Source organism: Clavelina lepadiformis, chromosome 1 (genome assembly GCF_947623445.1).
Source record: "Clavelina lepadiformis chromosome 1, kaClaLepa1.1, whole genome shotgun sequence".
Taxonomy (NCBI): Eukaryota; Metazoa; Chordata; class Ascidiacea; order Aplousobranchia; family Clavelinidae; genus Clavelina; species Clavelina lepadiformis.
Window position 1 is genome coordinate 9,153,928 of NC_135240.1, and position 13,783 is coordinate 9,167,710.

At 36.9% G+C, this 13,783-nt stretch overlaps 1 protein-coding gene across 2 annotated transcripts; it reads left to right on the forward strand.

The window, feature by feature from the left end:
- The first annotated feature begins 521 nt into the window (after window positions 1-521).
- On the forward strand, window positions 522-9,928 carry LOC143460061 (cubilin-like). 2 transcript variants are annotated; one of them, XM_076957425.1, is made up of 29 exons: window positions 522-687; window positions 855-1,030; window positions 1,112-1,259; window positions 1,382-1,563; window positions 1,738-1,897; window positions 2,058-2,236; window positions 2,320-2,467; window positions 2,551-2,744; window positions 2,901-3,057; window positions 3,187-3,365; window positions 3,469-3,625; window positions 3,731-3,912; window positions 3,974-4,124; window positions 4,242-4,420; window positions 4,553-4,697; window positions 4,867-5,051; window positions 5,274-5,430; window positions 5,606-5,772; window positions 5,922-6,075; window positions 6,164-6,351; window positions 6,441-6,588; window positions 6,936-7,114; window positions 7,254-7,398; window positions 7,525-7,715; window positions 8,366-8,501; window positions 8,636-8,817; window positions 8,886-9,033; window positions 9,150-9,328; window positions 9,513-9,928. In XM_076957425.1, exons 1-29 carry the CDS (start codon window positions 627-629, stop codon window positions 9,669-9,671), a joined length of 4,716 nt encoding a protein of 1,571 aa, XP_076813540.1. In that variant the 5' UTR covers window positions 522-626; the 3' UTR covers window positions 9,672-9,928. The 2 variants fall into 2 exon arrangements, with proteins under 2 accessions (XP_076813540.1, XP_076813549.1); XM_076957434.1 differs by lacking the exons at window positions 522-687; window positions 855-1,030; window positions 1,112-1,259 and having other exon boundaries at window positions 1,425-1,563; window positions 2,051-2,236.
- Window positions 9,929-13,783: the final 3,855 nt, after the last annotated feature.

The following is a 13,783-nucleotide window of genomic DNA, read 5'->3' on the forward strand; positions in this document are numbered from 1 at the left end:
ACGTTTTCAAGACCCAAGTTCTTATCATTAGTGGCATTCAAACAAATGGTTGTTAATATCTGTGTTTTCAATGATAGGAAACATGTCCTCTACATTTCCCAATACTGTATTTGTTTCGTTGTTTATAATATTTGGTGTAGATTTATTAAACTTAGGAACTATTTTGTGGATTTCGTTGCCATGTTGACCTACCATCTTGTAGCACAATTGTATTAATTATATCTTGCTTGTTTTAAGCCCTTGAGCTTTACCATTAGCCTACTTCCTGCTTGTTAATTGTTCGTGAGCATGTGTTTTATTGTGCTATAGGCTAACTACAACGGTTAGCATAGTAACTTTTGCTCTGTACAATAAATGGCAAAAAATAAACAACACAATGAGTAAAAAACGTTTTGCACTTGATAATGAACGAAAGTTTGATATTTAAATAATACCACAAAGCTAAAATCATATGAAAAACAAGCCTGGGGCATTTTATCTGCAACAGGTATTTTTCGTTTGGTGTAGATATTGGTAAAGGAACGTGTTTTAAAAGTAATTAGATAGGCTACATCAGCAATTAAACATCCTTGTTGCTGCAGGTGTAAGCTATATGTCGTTATCCTTTAAAATATTTTGGAAAAAGCATGTCTTCCGTGGCAATCACAATCATATCTCTGATGTATTTTGTTTCACCATTTGCCGCAGGTTAACGTATCTAGCAGCCAGTAGAATACGCTACCTTACATCGGTGTACATTTTTGATTAATTGATTTAAAAACTATCTAAGATTTAATAACGGTCGTAGGCTACTTATAGATGTAGCCTATTTGGTAGCAGCTAAATTTAGTTTTGAGAAAAAGTTTCTTATGCAGGTGAACAATGTACCGCAACTACTCTAGATGCAGAAGAAATCGATAAGACAATTATGTACTCGAGCAATCATAGCGACATTTTGGATTGTCAGTGGACAATAAAAGCTCCGTTTGGTTATCAAGTGCTCTTCACCGTCTCCGGATTTGATACCCAGTCGTGTTGCCATTACCTCACTGTCAGTAGCAAGAAATATGCTTTGTTTCGTATTGATGCAATAAATACAGGCAGTGCATTTATCAACGGTTATGCATTGCAGGTGAAAGATGGCCTTCTAACATTAGGTCGAATTAGCGAAGAACTCCGGGAAGAAGTTCCTTTCGTTTCTTCGAGTGGAAGTTTGGTGATTCGTTTTCACTCTGATCATAGCAGTTCAACGTCAATGTTTCAAGGAACATATGTACAAGGTTAATATCGGTACTGAATTGATGTTAAGAACTAGGCTATATCGCCATGTAAACGCTTCAAAATAGTGATCACTGCAACATGCAATTGATCAAGAAATGTATGCTACGGTGCTTTTCTTTAGCAAACAATTGCGGAAGCAATTTAAATGTTAGCAACGCTACGCTAAATTTTTCCACACCGGGACATCCCGATAACTATCCTAACGATTTGGATTGTTATTGGCAATTACGGCCAGCTGACCAGGACGGGAAGGTAATCCTTGCTATCTATGAAGCTGATGTCAGCTACGGAGATTTTATCGATGTAAGTAAATTATCCTGCCTTTGTTAACACGCCATATTGGAAAAATGTAAAATAAATCACATAGGCTTTCTAAATGGCTACAAAACTTTCGTAAATATACTTGAGTAAAGTTAAAGATTGAATCAAAATGACATCAATAGCAGAAAAAACTGAAACGACTAAAATTGCTTCAAGGTTTTTGATGATCTGATAAAGTTAGAACGCCTTTCTTGGAGAACTCGCACAGGTTTTCCGCGTTCGTATCAATCGGATGCCAACAATTTGGTTGTGTATTTTCACTCCGATACTACCCGTCATCCACGCCACAAGAACTCTGGTTTTCGTGCTGTTGCCAGTAAGTTTCGAAAAAATTAATTTGATCACTAAAAGGTTCTAAATTTCTCAGACAAAATTTCTTACAGTTCAAACAAATTAAACCGTTAATTGAATAGCTGTAGCAATAAGACAACTCTATAGACAATTCCAATTTCCAATAATCAATATGGAGTTAATAGGTTCGTGTCTTTTTTCCTTGACCGCGAACGCAACTGATCAGACGATCGCCACTCCCAACTATCCGGGTACCTATGGCAATAATCTCTTTTGTGCATGGACGATTTCCGCGTCCCAAGATATGCAAGTCTTCCTCACGATAACAGATTTTGACTCACAAGCCTGCTGTGATTACGTAAAGGTTGGGATGTGGATATGGTACAGAAACCTCGTTGGAGTTGCCTGACATTTATTAACATAATACAGTTAAGTAATAACTGGCAGGTTTCGGATGGTTTTGACACGATAGGATTTTTCAATGGTTCAAGTCGCTCGGACGTTTCTATGTCTTCTGAACATGGAAAACTTGTTGTCGAGTTTTACTCCGATGCTAGTGATGTCGGAACCGGATTTCAGGCGACTTTTCGAGAAGGTTCGACCGCAATATCCTAAGATTTAACTATAAAACGATTCAAGCACGCAGTAAAAACGTGACAGTATTCTGTCTTGATTTAGCATCAAACTGTGGAACATATTTATCTGTGGGACATGTTGTAGACTACTTTTACACGCCTAACTATCTTAACTCTCGTACGCAAAATTATCCGAACAATCTGGATTGTTATTGGAAATTACAAGCTGGACATAACCAAAGGATTCAGTTGACTTTCTTAAAAGGAAGAACAGAAGCCTGTTGCGATTACGCTGAGGTAGATAAGAAAGTAATCAGCCGTACGTCATACGGTTAACTAAGTCACTATAAGATGTTTAGTTTTTATTGAGTGTTTAAAACGTAAAACAATTAAATGCTTACTAAGGATGCCCAATTGCCTATAGGCCTATAACCTGAATTTTTTGGTTTGAAGATATCTGAGATGAGCAAGAGACGTGCAAGAGTACGTGGGCTCATTAAATCTCCTCGGAGTTTCATTTCCAACGGAAACACGATGGCTGTCTACTTTCATTCCGATTCTCAAAGGAGACGGGAAGGTTTCCTTGTGTCCTACGTCGCTCTCAGAAACGGTTGGTCTTACTCTAATCTTCATCTACAACACATTTGTAATTGTAAGGGGTATGCAGATAGTAAACTGCAAGTAAACTGAATATTTCGTGAACCAGTCCTTGAGGCTTGAGTATTCTTAATGTTTTCAGACTTTGATTCCAATACCTGCAAACACGCACTTCCGGCCAAAACGAATGATCAAATTCTTTCTTCAGCCCCTCTTAAGGAAAATGGGGATTGTCACTGGACAATTTATCCAGCCAAAGGCTATCAAGTTCTTATTAGATTTACTTCAATAGATATGGCACCAGAATACGATTATATTGAAGTAAGTATATGAATTACGGTTTATGTTTCAATATTACCTAGGATTTTGTGTGATTTCTTATATCGCATTTCATAATGAAAGAGATCCGATTTTGTCGTGCAAGGTTACTGACGACTCATCTTCCACCTCAACCAGACTAACTGGCACAACAAGCACGGAAATTCCCTTTGTCACAAGAGGAAATGGCAACCTGATAATCCAAGGCCATTACGAAATAACTCATAACAGAGGACCAGCTTTCACTGCCACGTACAGACTGGGTATATAGGCTTAATGACGCTTAACGATGAACTATTTGTGCATAGCAAAGCTGAATCAACCTAATCTGTGAAATCATCATCGTGCTGTTTTTGCCAACGTTTCAGCAAAAAACTGCGGAGAAAACGTGGAAGTTAGTTATGACGGCACCTTTTCCTTTCCCTCCGATGACGACAATTACAGTTATAACCTGGACTGCTATTGGTTGCTTAAAGCCGAAAAAGACTACGAAAAAGTCGTTTTGAGCATTAGCGAAGGAGAGACGGAGGAATGCTGTGATTACATCGACGTGAGTATAGACAATCGCATAAAAACAGTGGAAACAAAATGACTTTTTTTCTCCTCTCCAGGTTTTTGATGGAATGACGCGCTTAACAAGAATCTCCGGTAAGATCACCAAAACCCCTGCATCATTTATTTCTACCAAGGATAGCTTGGTAGTTTATTTCCATTCCGATGGAAAAGGTAGCGGGAAAGTGTTTCGCGCTGCGTATGATAAACGTAGGTATATAAAACTTCTCTATCATTATACGTCAATGTCCTTCACATTCTACTATTTCTGCATTTAGTAATTTGAATAAAACAACTTTAAACTCGATGCTTGACAAAACGTTTTAGTTTGGTGTGGTTTCACAACCTACGCTTCAACGAATCCTCAAATACTCATGTCTCCCGGTTATCCCAAAAAGTATGGGAGATATTACGCGTGCAGTTGGATCATCATTCCTTCTCCGGAAAGTCAAATTCTTCTAACAGTCACCTCGGATGACACTACGAGTTGTTGTACTTCCTACACAGTAAGTGTTTCATCAATATAATCCACCTATAGTACTGGCTATGTAAGAAGCCATAGCTCTGATACCAAACACTTTTCTTAACTGTTATAGTTAACATCTAGTAATGTGTTGAAAACTTTATGATTTTATCAGGTAGAGGATGACATCGGAAATTTGGAGTCGGTCGTAGATACGGTGACAGAAAACAAGCAATATATTTCTCGCAATGGAAGTGTGGTTGTCTGGCTTACATCGGACGGTGTATCTGGCCCAGTATTTTACGCGGTTTATAAACAAAGTAGGTTGGACGTAACGCAGTTAAACATCATCGTGCTTAGACATAACATTATTGACAAGTATGCTGACATAGTATATTGACATATGCTGTTATCAACAAGTATTGTCTATACTCTATAGTCTATAACACACCTTGTTGCACGTATTTGATTTTTTAAATTTCATTTCAGTTGCTTTTAATTGCGGAGAAATGCTGGATGTTGACTTCAGAACACAGAGCATTTCTACGCCGCAATTTCCGTTACGTTACAGAAACAATTTGGGGTGTTTTTGGAAGCTGACAGCACAAGGAACTAGTAAAATTCAATTAACCCTTTTCGGAAAAATGACGGAACCTTGTTGTGATTATATTGAAGTGAACATAATAACACACATAATAGGCCTATGTTAAACGTTGAAAAGTTTTGAAAATCTACTTAACTTAAGAAATATGTGCAAAAATATTTGACTATTGTCGATATATATAATTATAGTGATTGAGTTTAAGTTGTTTTTTATGCGACCATGTGATTTCCTTTGTTTACCCTCGACCAAAAATGCATCATTTATTTTAAGGAGCATGAATTGTTGCACACAGATATCAAGCACCAGCGAAGATGTTCTAAGAATAAAAGGTCGTATCAAGTCGCCAACGTTCTTCTTGTCTTCGGGCAACACCATGAAAATCTACTTCCATTCCGATCACCAGATTGTCCATGCTGGGTTTCGCGCCACCTACCGGATAAGGCCAAAAGGTTTGCGGAATTTTAATCACTTTGCTCTTCTTTGTTCTACCGCAAGCACACTTCTACTACATAAGCGCTTTTACTGGAATTTTACTTTATTTTGAATTTTAAACAAGTATAAGGTCATACAACTTTCAGCGGTCTCTTTGAAACATTACAAGTGTATTCTTATATCTGTTCCAAGGCTTGTGCGGATTCATAAGAACAGCTCGAAAAGTTTCTCAAGTTATAAGTTCTCCACATTTCTTTTCTGGAAGGAGTCCTTGCAGATGGACCATAACCGCGCAAACTGGTTTCAGAGTTATTCTGCTTCTGCAAGCATGGGGGATAAGATCTTGTTGTTCCCTTGAGGCATATTATGTTGATTTATTTTGCATTCGCTTTCTAGCTTATCGGGTTGTACATAAGTTTCATGTTATATGAGAACTAAGCAATATTGTTTTGTCCTTTTTGCAAATTCTATTTCAATCGTTATTAAAGAATTTATGTTCTATTTATAGGTTATAGGTGGACAGTTTGACTCCATAAAAATCGATCGAAACATTGACCGCTTTCCCATCTTTTCTTCGGTCGATGGAAAACTAGAAATAGAGTTTGTGTACAACTCTGCTTTCGTTGGAGAAAATTCTGGATTTTGGGGAACATATAGAAGCGGTATATTATAACTCATGTCTGTTCTGTGGGTTCAGAATTTGGTTTGAGTATTTCACAAACTATAGAGACTTCTATTCCTTTATTGCAGTATCTAGCTGTGGGGAGAACCTTACGGCCATATTCTCTTACATCAACCAGTTTTCTTCGCCAAATTATCCGACTGGTTATGCAAACAACTTAGACTGTTTCTGGAAAGTAACAGCTAGGGACAAAGACAGGCAAATTCGACTGAGCGTACTAAAAACCGACCCAGAGCCTTCCAACGATTATGTCGAAGTAATAAACTGATGTGTATTTTACTTTTTATTTCTAATTCAAAGTTCACCACTTGTACCATTTGTAAACAAGCGTTTATAATCTTTTAGGTTTTTGACGGTTTGACAAGGCTGGCCAAATTAAAAGGAAAAATTGACTTGCCAGAAACGTTTATTTCAAGCGGTCAGGACTTAGTCGTTTACTTTCATTCAGACGGCAGCATTTCACGAACTGGATTTCTTGCATCTTACGTACAAAGTAGCCTAACACAAGTTTTGAAATAATACACTCGTAAAAATATCATTTTGCTGTGTATAAACATATAGTGAAATTTAATTCAAGGTATATAGGGCATCAAAAGATCTAATTATGTATGTAGCCGTTGTTTTCACGGTTACATATTAATTCCGGTGACAGAATAATCCAAACGAGGGAATAAGAATTATTCCAACTATTACATAATGTGGAAATTCTATCTATTTTAAATATATTCCTATGATAACCCAAACTATTCAAATAATCAGCAGCTTTGAATTTTGGTGCTGTGACCTTTTCCGTCGGTGACTTGATATTTAGACGTTGCAATTTACACAATTTATTTCCAGCTGAGTGTGGTGAGTTTGTAAAGTTGTCGGGCGGAGGAGTAGGAATAACGTCACCAAATTATCCATCAAGATCGGAACGTTATCGATTCTGCGACTATTACCTCATGGCACCAGCAGAATTTTACCAGATTGAAGCTCGCCTTGATGTTGACACCGATACTACATGTGATTACGTGGAGGTTATCGCACCAAAACATTAAATTATAAACAATTGTTTGTTCATTAAAAGAAATATAGTTTAATAAGTTTGTGCATTCAAAAATTTCATATTTTTTTATAAGCTGGAAAATTATCACTCATCATTTTACATGTTTATAGATTGTGGATATAGTGAAACTGGGTCGCCTTGAAGGCAATGTTAGCAACGCTGTCGCCGTATCCAGTGGACCGAAGTTACTGATCCGTTACCACACGTGCGGGGCGGGGTTCAGTAAAGGTTTTACAGCAGAGATAACACTAAAAGGTGAGTAGCCTTCATAGAAAACAGACCTTGTCATACCTTTTCTAGTGGGCTGGTCAAGCTATAGTGACTATAGGCTGAGAGTGATAGGTTCACCGTATTAAATAAATATTTACAACCTTATTTTAGTTAAACACTCATGCGGTTTCACAAAGACGGCTCTGGCATCGCCTCGAATATTCGTCTCTCCGTATTCAAATTATGGTCAACACAACGGAATTGACTGTGATTATTTCATCAAAGCCCCTTCTAAGAAGCAAGTTGTCTTGAAAATAAATCAACTTTTGGTAGAGCCAGAGTTTTGCTGCGATTCTGTAGAGGTTAGTAGGTTGGTTATTGGTTGAAGAACTGGGAAACGCCAAACTCCAGTAGATGCTATTTGAAGCCAATGTAAAAATATAACCAAATATTGAAATATCATGCTTGAAATAAGACCAAAGCGTTCATGATTGAATCATATCGCTAAGAAACTGCACCTTTTTAGCAATATACATCCTATTTTGTCTATGATTCTTTTTTGGATTTTTGGTTGGTTTCCGGCTGAATAACATCCAGACTATTGATTTTCATTAAACCTATAACTTATTTTTTGTAATTATGTATATAAACTAACTTAAATTGATATTAGTAGTTAATTGTATAATGGAATAAATCATATGTGCAGTTGAAAGTAATTATCTATACATAAGGAACATGTGCAAAAGTATAGTTGATTTTGATTAAACTCATTACAAAAAAGAACTTTCTGGAAAAATACTTTTCTGCTTCTTTTAGCTTATAATTTTGCTTCAACTTTCAAACCAATAAATGGTGTTTTGTAAGCTGTTTAACTTATTGGTGTTTTCTATAAGTAACTTGTATTATTCCCAGGAGCAACATTTTATTTTTAAGATAATAGCTAAACTTATACTAGGTTGGTTTTGCTTGAAGGATAAGGCCATGGTTAAGTCTTATTTATGACTCTCTGCAGGTGTATGATGGCTTGCTACAGATAGGCAAAGTATCTGAGTTACTTCCATCCGATATCACTGTTGTTTCGTCCGGCGGACAGTTACGAGTGCGCTTGTATACCGAAGGGAGAAATTTTTCAGCCACTTACGTGCAAGGTTTGTCTACTATATATGGTGGGATCTTTTGGTTTTGTAAAAAAATAATATGAAGAAATTTAAGATTTCAGTCGATTTCATATACACAATGTAATGTCTGCAAGGAAAATATATGTAAACTTTGTCCATTTTAGGAAACAATTGCGGAAAGGAGTTGATTGCTTCCAATAACCGCACGTTTCTATCATCATTGCAATACACAAATGAAAGCCTTGATACTTACGACTGTATGTGGACGATTAGATCGGTGGACGCGCTCCAAGTCCGACTACACATAACAAATATTCAGACGAATCTGTGTTGCAGCTACGTCCAGGTATTTTGGTGCACATTTCGTTGCTGATATATCCTAGTAGGTTTTCTTGACTTGCTGCCCACTGTTAGGTATTGGATGGTTTAAAAAGTTTAGGAAAACTACAAGGAAACAGCACCGAGCTGCAGACTTATACATCAGATAGCGATACGTTGAGAATTTACTTCCATCGCGCTGGAATAGATGCTGCTGATTACTTTACCGCAAGATTTAAACAGGGTACAATGTTATGATCCATCTAGTAGGCTTATATACTGTATGTGCGTGAGTGGCTCAAATATTTCTTACTGCTTCTTATACTTTATTATTTACTTGCACTGAAAATGATTCCACAGCTTGCGATCGCAGTTTTAGCGTAAAATATTTATTTCGAACTACTATCCAGTCTCCGAATTTTCCTCAACATTCTCCTCATAATATGGATTGCTATTATGAGTTTCTGACCGACCCAGACTCTTTGATTCAACTAAACTTAGATCTTTTTGAAACGCAAGAGTGCTGCGACTATTTGGAAGTAAGCTAGTTATAAAGTAAGAGTAGACTAATTTAATTGCAAAACATTGGCTTATAGAAAAAGTGATACGAAAGACAGGAGATGGAGCAATGTAGCCTATTAGCTTAGTTTACTGGCTTTCTATACCCCAAAATATTTTCGCAACAACAAGATAGGTTAACATAATAAATTTTGACTATCGTAGATTTTTGACAATGGAAAATCCGTTGGTCGATTCCAAGGAGAGATACCTCGACAAAGCTTTACTTCAACAGCAGACAACTTGCGCCTCCATTATCACACCGACTCTACCGGAGCTAGTGTAGGATTTCGAATCACTTACCAAAAAATTAAAGCCTCTTAAAAAGCTTTGCGAAACTCACATACTGTAACATCATTTGAATCATTACTTGATCTGAATATTTGTACAATAAAATAGCTCGTCAAGCAGATGTGAGCTACTTAAAGTAAGTGTGGCGTCCACCGCCACAGTATATTTTAAGATGTTTGTGTTCACGTTGTAACTATGACGTAATTGGAATGCGCTTTGATTGTGTTCGTTGCGCATTCATTATGATAGATCGGACACATTAAACTGACTACACTCCAGGTAGCAGCATAGGCTACTTGTGCTTGAATCATATAAAAGTCTCTGTGAGATGGATGGATACGCCCTTCCAAGAAGTCAGATATATCAAATTTGTCGAGTTAAGCCACTCACGGCTACTACAGTCAGTTCGGCGGCGTACCACGCGTATTACATCTCTCCAATACGTTACACCGGTGATCTCAAGAAAAGTTACACTGGTGACACCCGCGAACTCAGTGGATTTCAATTTATTTTCTGCCGAACAACATGGATTTCTTCCCCATTAAATCGTACAGGTTCACAGCAACTTTGTAATCAACTTTAGCGACAAGACTTCAACTATCATGACTCAATTTTCTTCGTACGATCCAGCTGCCACGTGCACACACGCATTGCAAACTATGTAATCTCAAATTCTCTTGTTACAACAAGTAGAAAAGTTGACGGAACGTTGTCTATTTTTAAAGTTTCATGTAGCAACGTCAACTTCATCATCGCGACAACACGCATGCTGCCAACCTTCTCCAGAAACTAGTAAGTTATTCCGCAAACTCAGCAACAACACTTGCGCAATAAACCTTTTGCCATCATTTTCGAACACCAATGTGTTGCCTTGCCTTGCTCTGCCAGTCATCTACATCCAACAAAGTGTGAAACAAAGTCTACTCAAGTCATTGCGATTGTTACAGCACAAAATAAAGGTACGCAAACTCGGGTTGAAGGCAAACCTCTGCCACCAACACAGACTATACAACCGATGACACCGTTCTTCAGACGGAGGTAACCCTTACCGGATGCCCTTTCGATGCAAAGTTTCCGACTTTTTACGTTAACATTTGTCTTAGGTCACCTGGTAATCTTTTTTGATAAGAATATAGGCCCTACACAAGTTACAGTATTTATTCGCAAGGGTAAGGTTTATATGCTTGTAATGCTTAGGTCATCTTTTTTCGCAATTCAGTGCTCAATTAATGATTTCATGCTTCGTCGCGCATTTCCTCTCCTTATCCTTCATCTGGCGGCGGAGTGATGTGATGTACGCCGCCATCTGTCTGTTAGTTGTATATTTTAAGATGTTTGTATTCACGTTGTAAGTATGACGTAATTGGAATGCGCTTTGTTTGTGTGTGTCGCGCATTCGCTATAGACAGAACACATTAAACTGGCTACACTCCAGGTAGCAGCATAGGCTACCTGTTGTGCTTGAATCGACTTAAAGCCGCCTGTGAGCTGGGCTGGATACGCCCTTCTAAGAAGTCAGATATTATGCAATTTTGTCGAGTTATGCCACTCACGGCTACTACAGTCAGTTCGGCGGCGTACTACGCGTATCAAATCTCTCCAGTACGTTAAATATGCAATTGATTTAGAAAATGTTACCTAATTTTCCACATTACTTTGTAAAAAATAGCTTGCAACATGAATAAAATAAGAATTATGGTATGAACAAACCGTCCGCTATTGACTTGTTTCTTGTTTGTTTTGGAAAGTTGAAACGGAACCAGAAAACATAACAAGGGTTAACAAAAGCATGTACAATTGTCAGTTACGGAGTTCCAGAGTTGAAAATTAAGTGTTTGAAATTAGAATGTTAAAGAAAATTTAACTGCACAGAAGAATCATTTCTCTATTTTTGCCGCCGTAAGTTCCATCGTAGAGAAAGCAACACCAACGAAATGTTATTACATACTACTGTACTGTATATTAGTATTCTATGATGGTTTTGGTTTCGAGGTGTTGGTGGCGCTAAAGGGCAAAATAATTCCACAGCTTCCATCAAAGCAGTTAGGATTATTTGATAGAAATTCCATTCAGTGTTTATGATTGGGGAATTGGATTGAAAAGGATCAGTTAATAGAGTTGAGTCATGGCTTAACTCTATCCGTGTTCTTTTGTAAATAGCTTGGTAGGGTGGTTTACGTGGTTTTATATCAGTGCAGACATTCGTTTCAGTGAGAGTGTCACTTTTTTTCTTTAATTGGCCACTCAGGCCACGGCAAATCGACAGCAATAGTAGGGATCGGGTTCTATCAAGTTTGTTTCAAATAAGTAATTTATTAATGTAATGTGTGTGTTTCTTGGCCATTTGGCCCTACAGTCTAGCCTAGAGCCAGGTTAGCATGCCTGGATCAGATAAACATTAGCCTATAGCTTTTAGCCTAATACAGTGAGCAGATCTCCTACTTTTGCACTCCCATATCACTAATATCAGGATCGTGTACTGAGGAATTATTACGCATAATTTCTTTTCTATTACTTCATAACTCATCTCATTTAGAGCTTCAAGTTGTAGTGCAAAAGTGTAAGAGACCCAAGTCTGCCAGTAGCCGAGGTCTAATAAAAAAAAAACTACAACTAGGGCCTAGGCAGAAAGGGCCCATTTATTTTTCGAATACGCCAGCATTATAAGCTAGGCTAGGCTCCATAGTGGAAAGTGTGGCACCTGCATGCGCAAGTTTCACCAACATGTACGTTTATGTCTGTTCAAAGTTGTTTGCCTTAACACCAATTTATAATAAACAAACAAAGAAAAGCTAGTTGTTTCAACACTAATTGAATATAAGCTAGATAATCAAAGAATTGAGGCTTCAGCCCACACCATCCCCCAAAACTTGTGTCTTCACATGCACAATTAGCAGTTTATTGATTATTGTGGATGATATTTTAAATTAATTTTTAAATGGTAAATAAGCCTAAGCGCGATAATCAAAATGCATTCATAATTGGCAGAAAAATGGGATCTAATATTCAAGTGCACTACTACAGGGTGTCTTTGTATACTAGACCCCAGCTACTCAAATTGTAACGTCATCTAGTTGCGCACTTGTGTACCAGACCCGAAAAATGTATACACACAGTTAGAAAATTTGTAAGTTTACATATATGTAACGCAAATAACTATCTTGTGTTTTAAACATGCTTAAAATAAAGTCAGTTTTTAAATTGTTTGTGATCATGTTTCAACACATTTTTAAAAAACTTTGAATATTGTGCAATTGCCTCAAAGGCATGCAGGATTACATCAATGAATAATATATAATATAGTTTTATATAATATTTTAATAGGCTAGTATAATAGGTTAATAATAGTATAATAGTTTTAATATTATAATACTGTCTAACCATGAACATCATCAACATGTTGTATCTGTATAAATGTCTGCAAAGTTATTTGTCATTGGTTTTTAACTAAGGGTTGAGAATATTTTGACCTTGAATACACGCAATTTCCCTCAACAATAAATGTATTTATGAGAGTATGTACTACAATGTCAAAAACGACTAGTTACAGAATCCAACATAGCCCTTAAATTTTTAAGCTATGAATTCTGATGAAAATTAGTTAAAGCTTATTCAAGTCAGGCTACTGTTTTATCTACTTTCTTGTCGCAGGCCTGCTTTTCAGTACAGTAAAACACAAGTGACACAGAATTTCACTCTTTGTTTTGTTTCTCTTTTCGTAGGCGTTTTAGTTTTAAAACTAATCTATGGGATTCATTGTTGAAAGCAAATAGAAACGCAGCTCAGAGAAAAAGTAATGACATGTCTCATAAGCCATATGTTAATGATTCAAAATTATTTAAACCTGTTTCTTACCGGGCACTGTGATGTCAGTTTTTGTGACACTTCATGTCAGTACTTATTATAAAGATAAGGGAAAAACTTTTTATAAAATAATTATAATTTACCAACTTGAATGGTAACATAACAGAAAATCATTCTAGTGCAGTTGTTCTCTTAAAACCTCTTTAGCAGCGACACAAATTTTAAAAAATCCTCTTACACATTTTACATCACCACAATTTAAGCATCTGTTTTAAACTAAAAACTTTCTCGTTATATTTGTACAACCAAATGTACAAGAAAAAAAGGCTGGCAATTGTGGT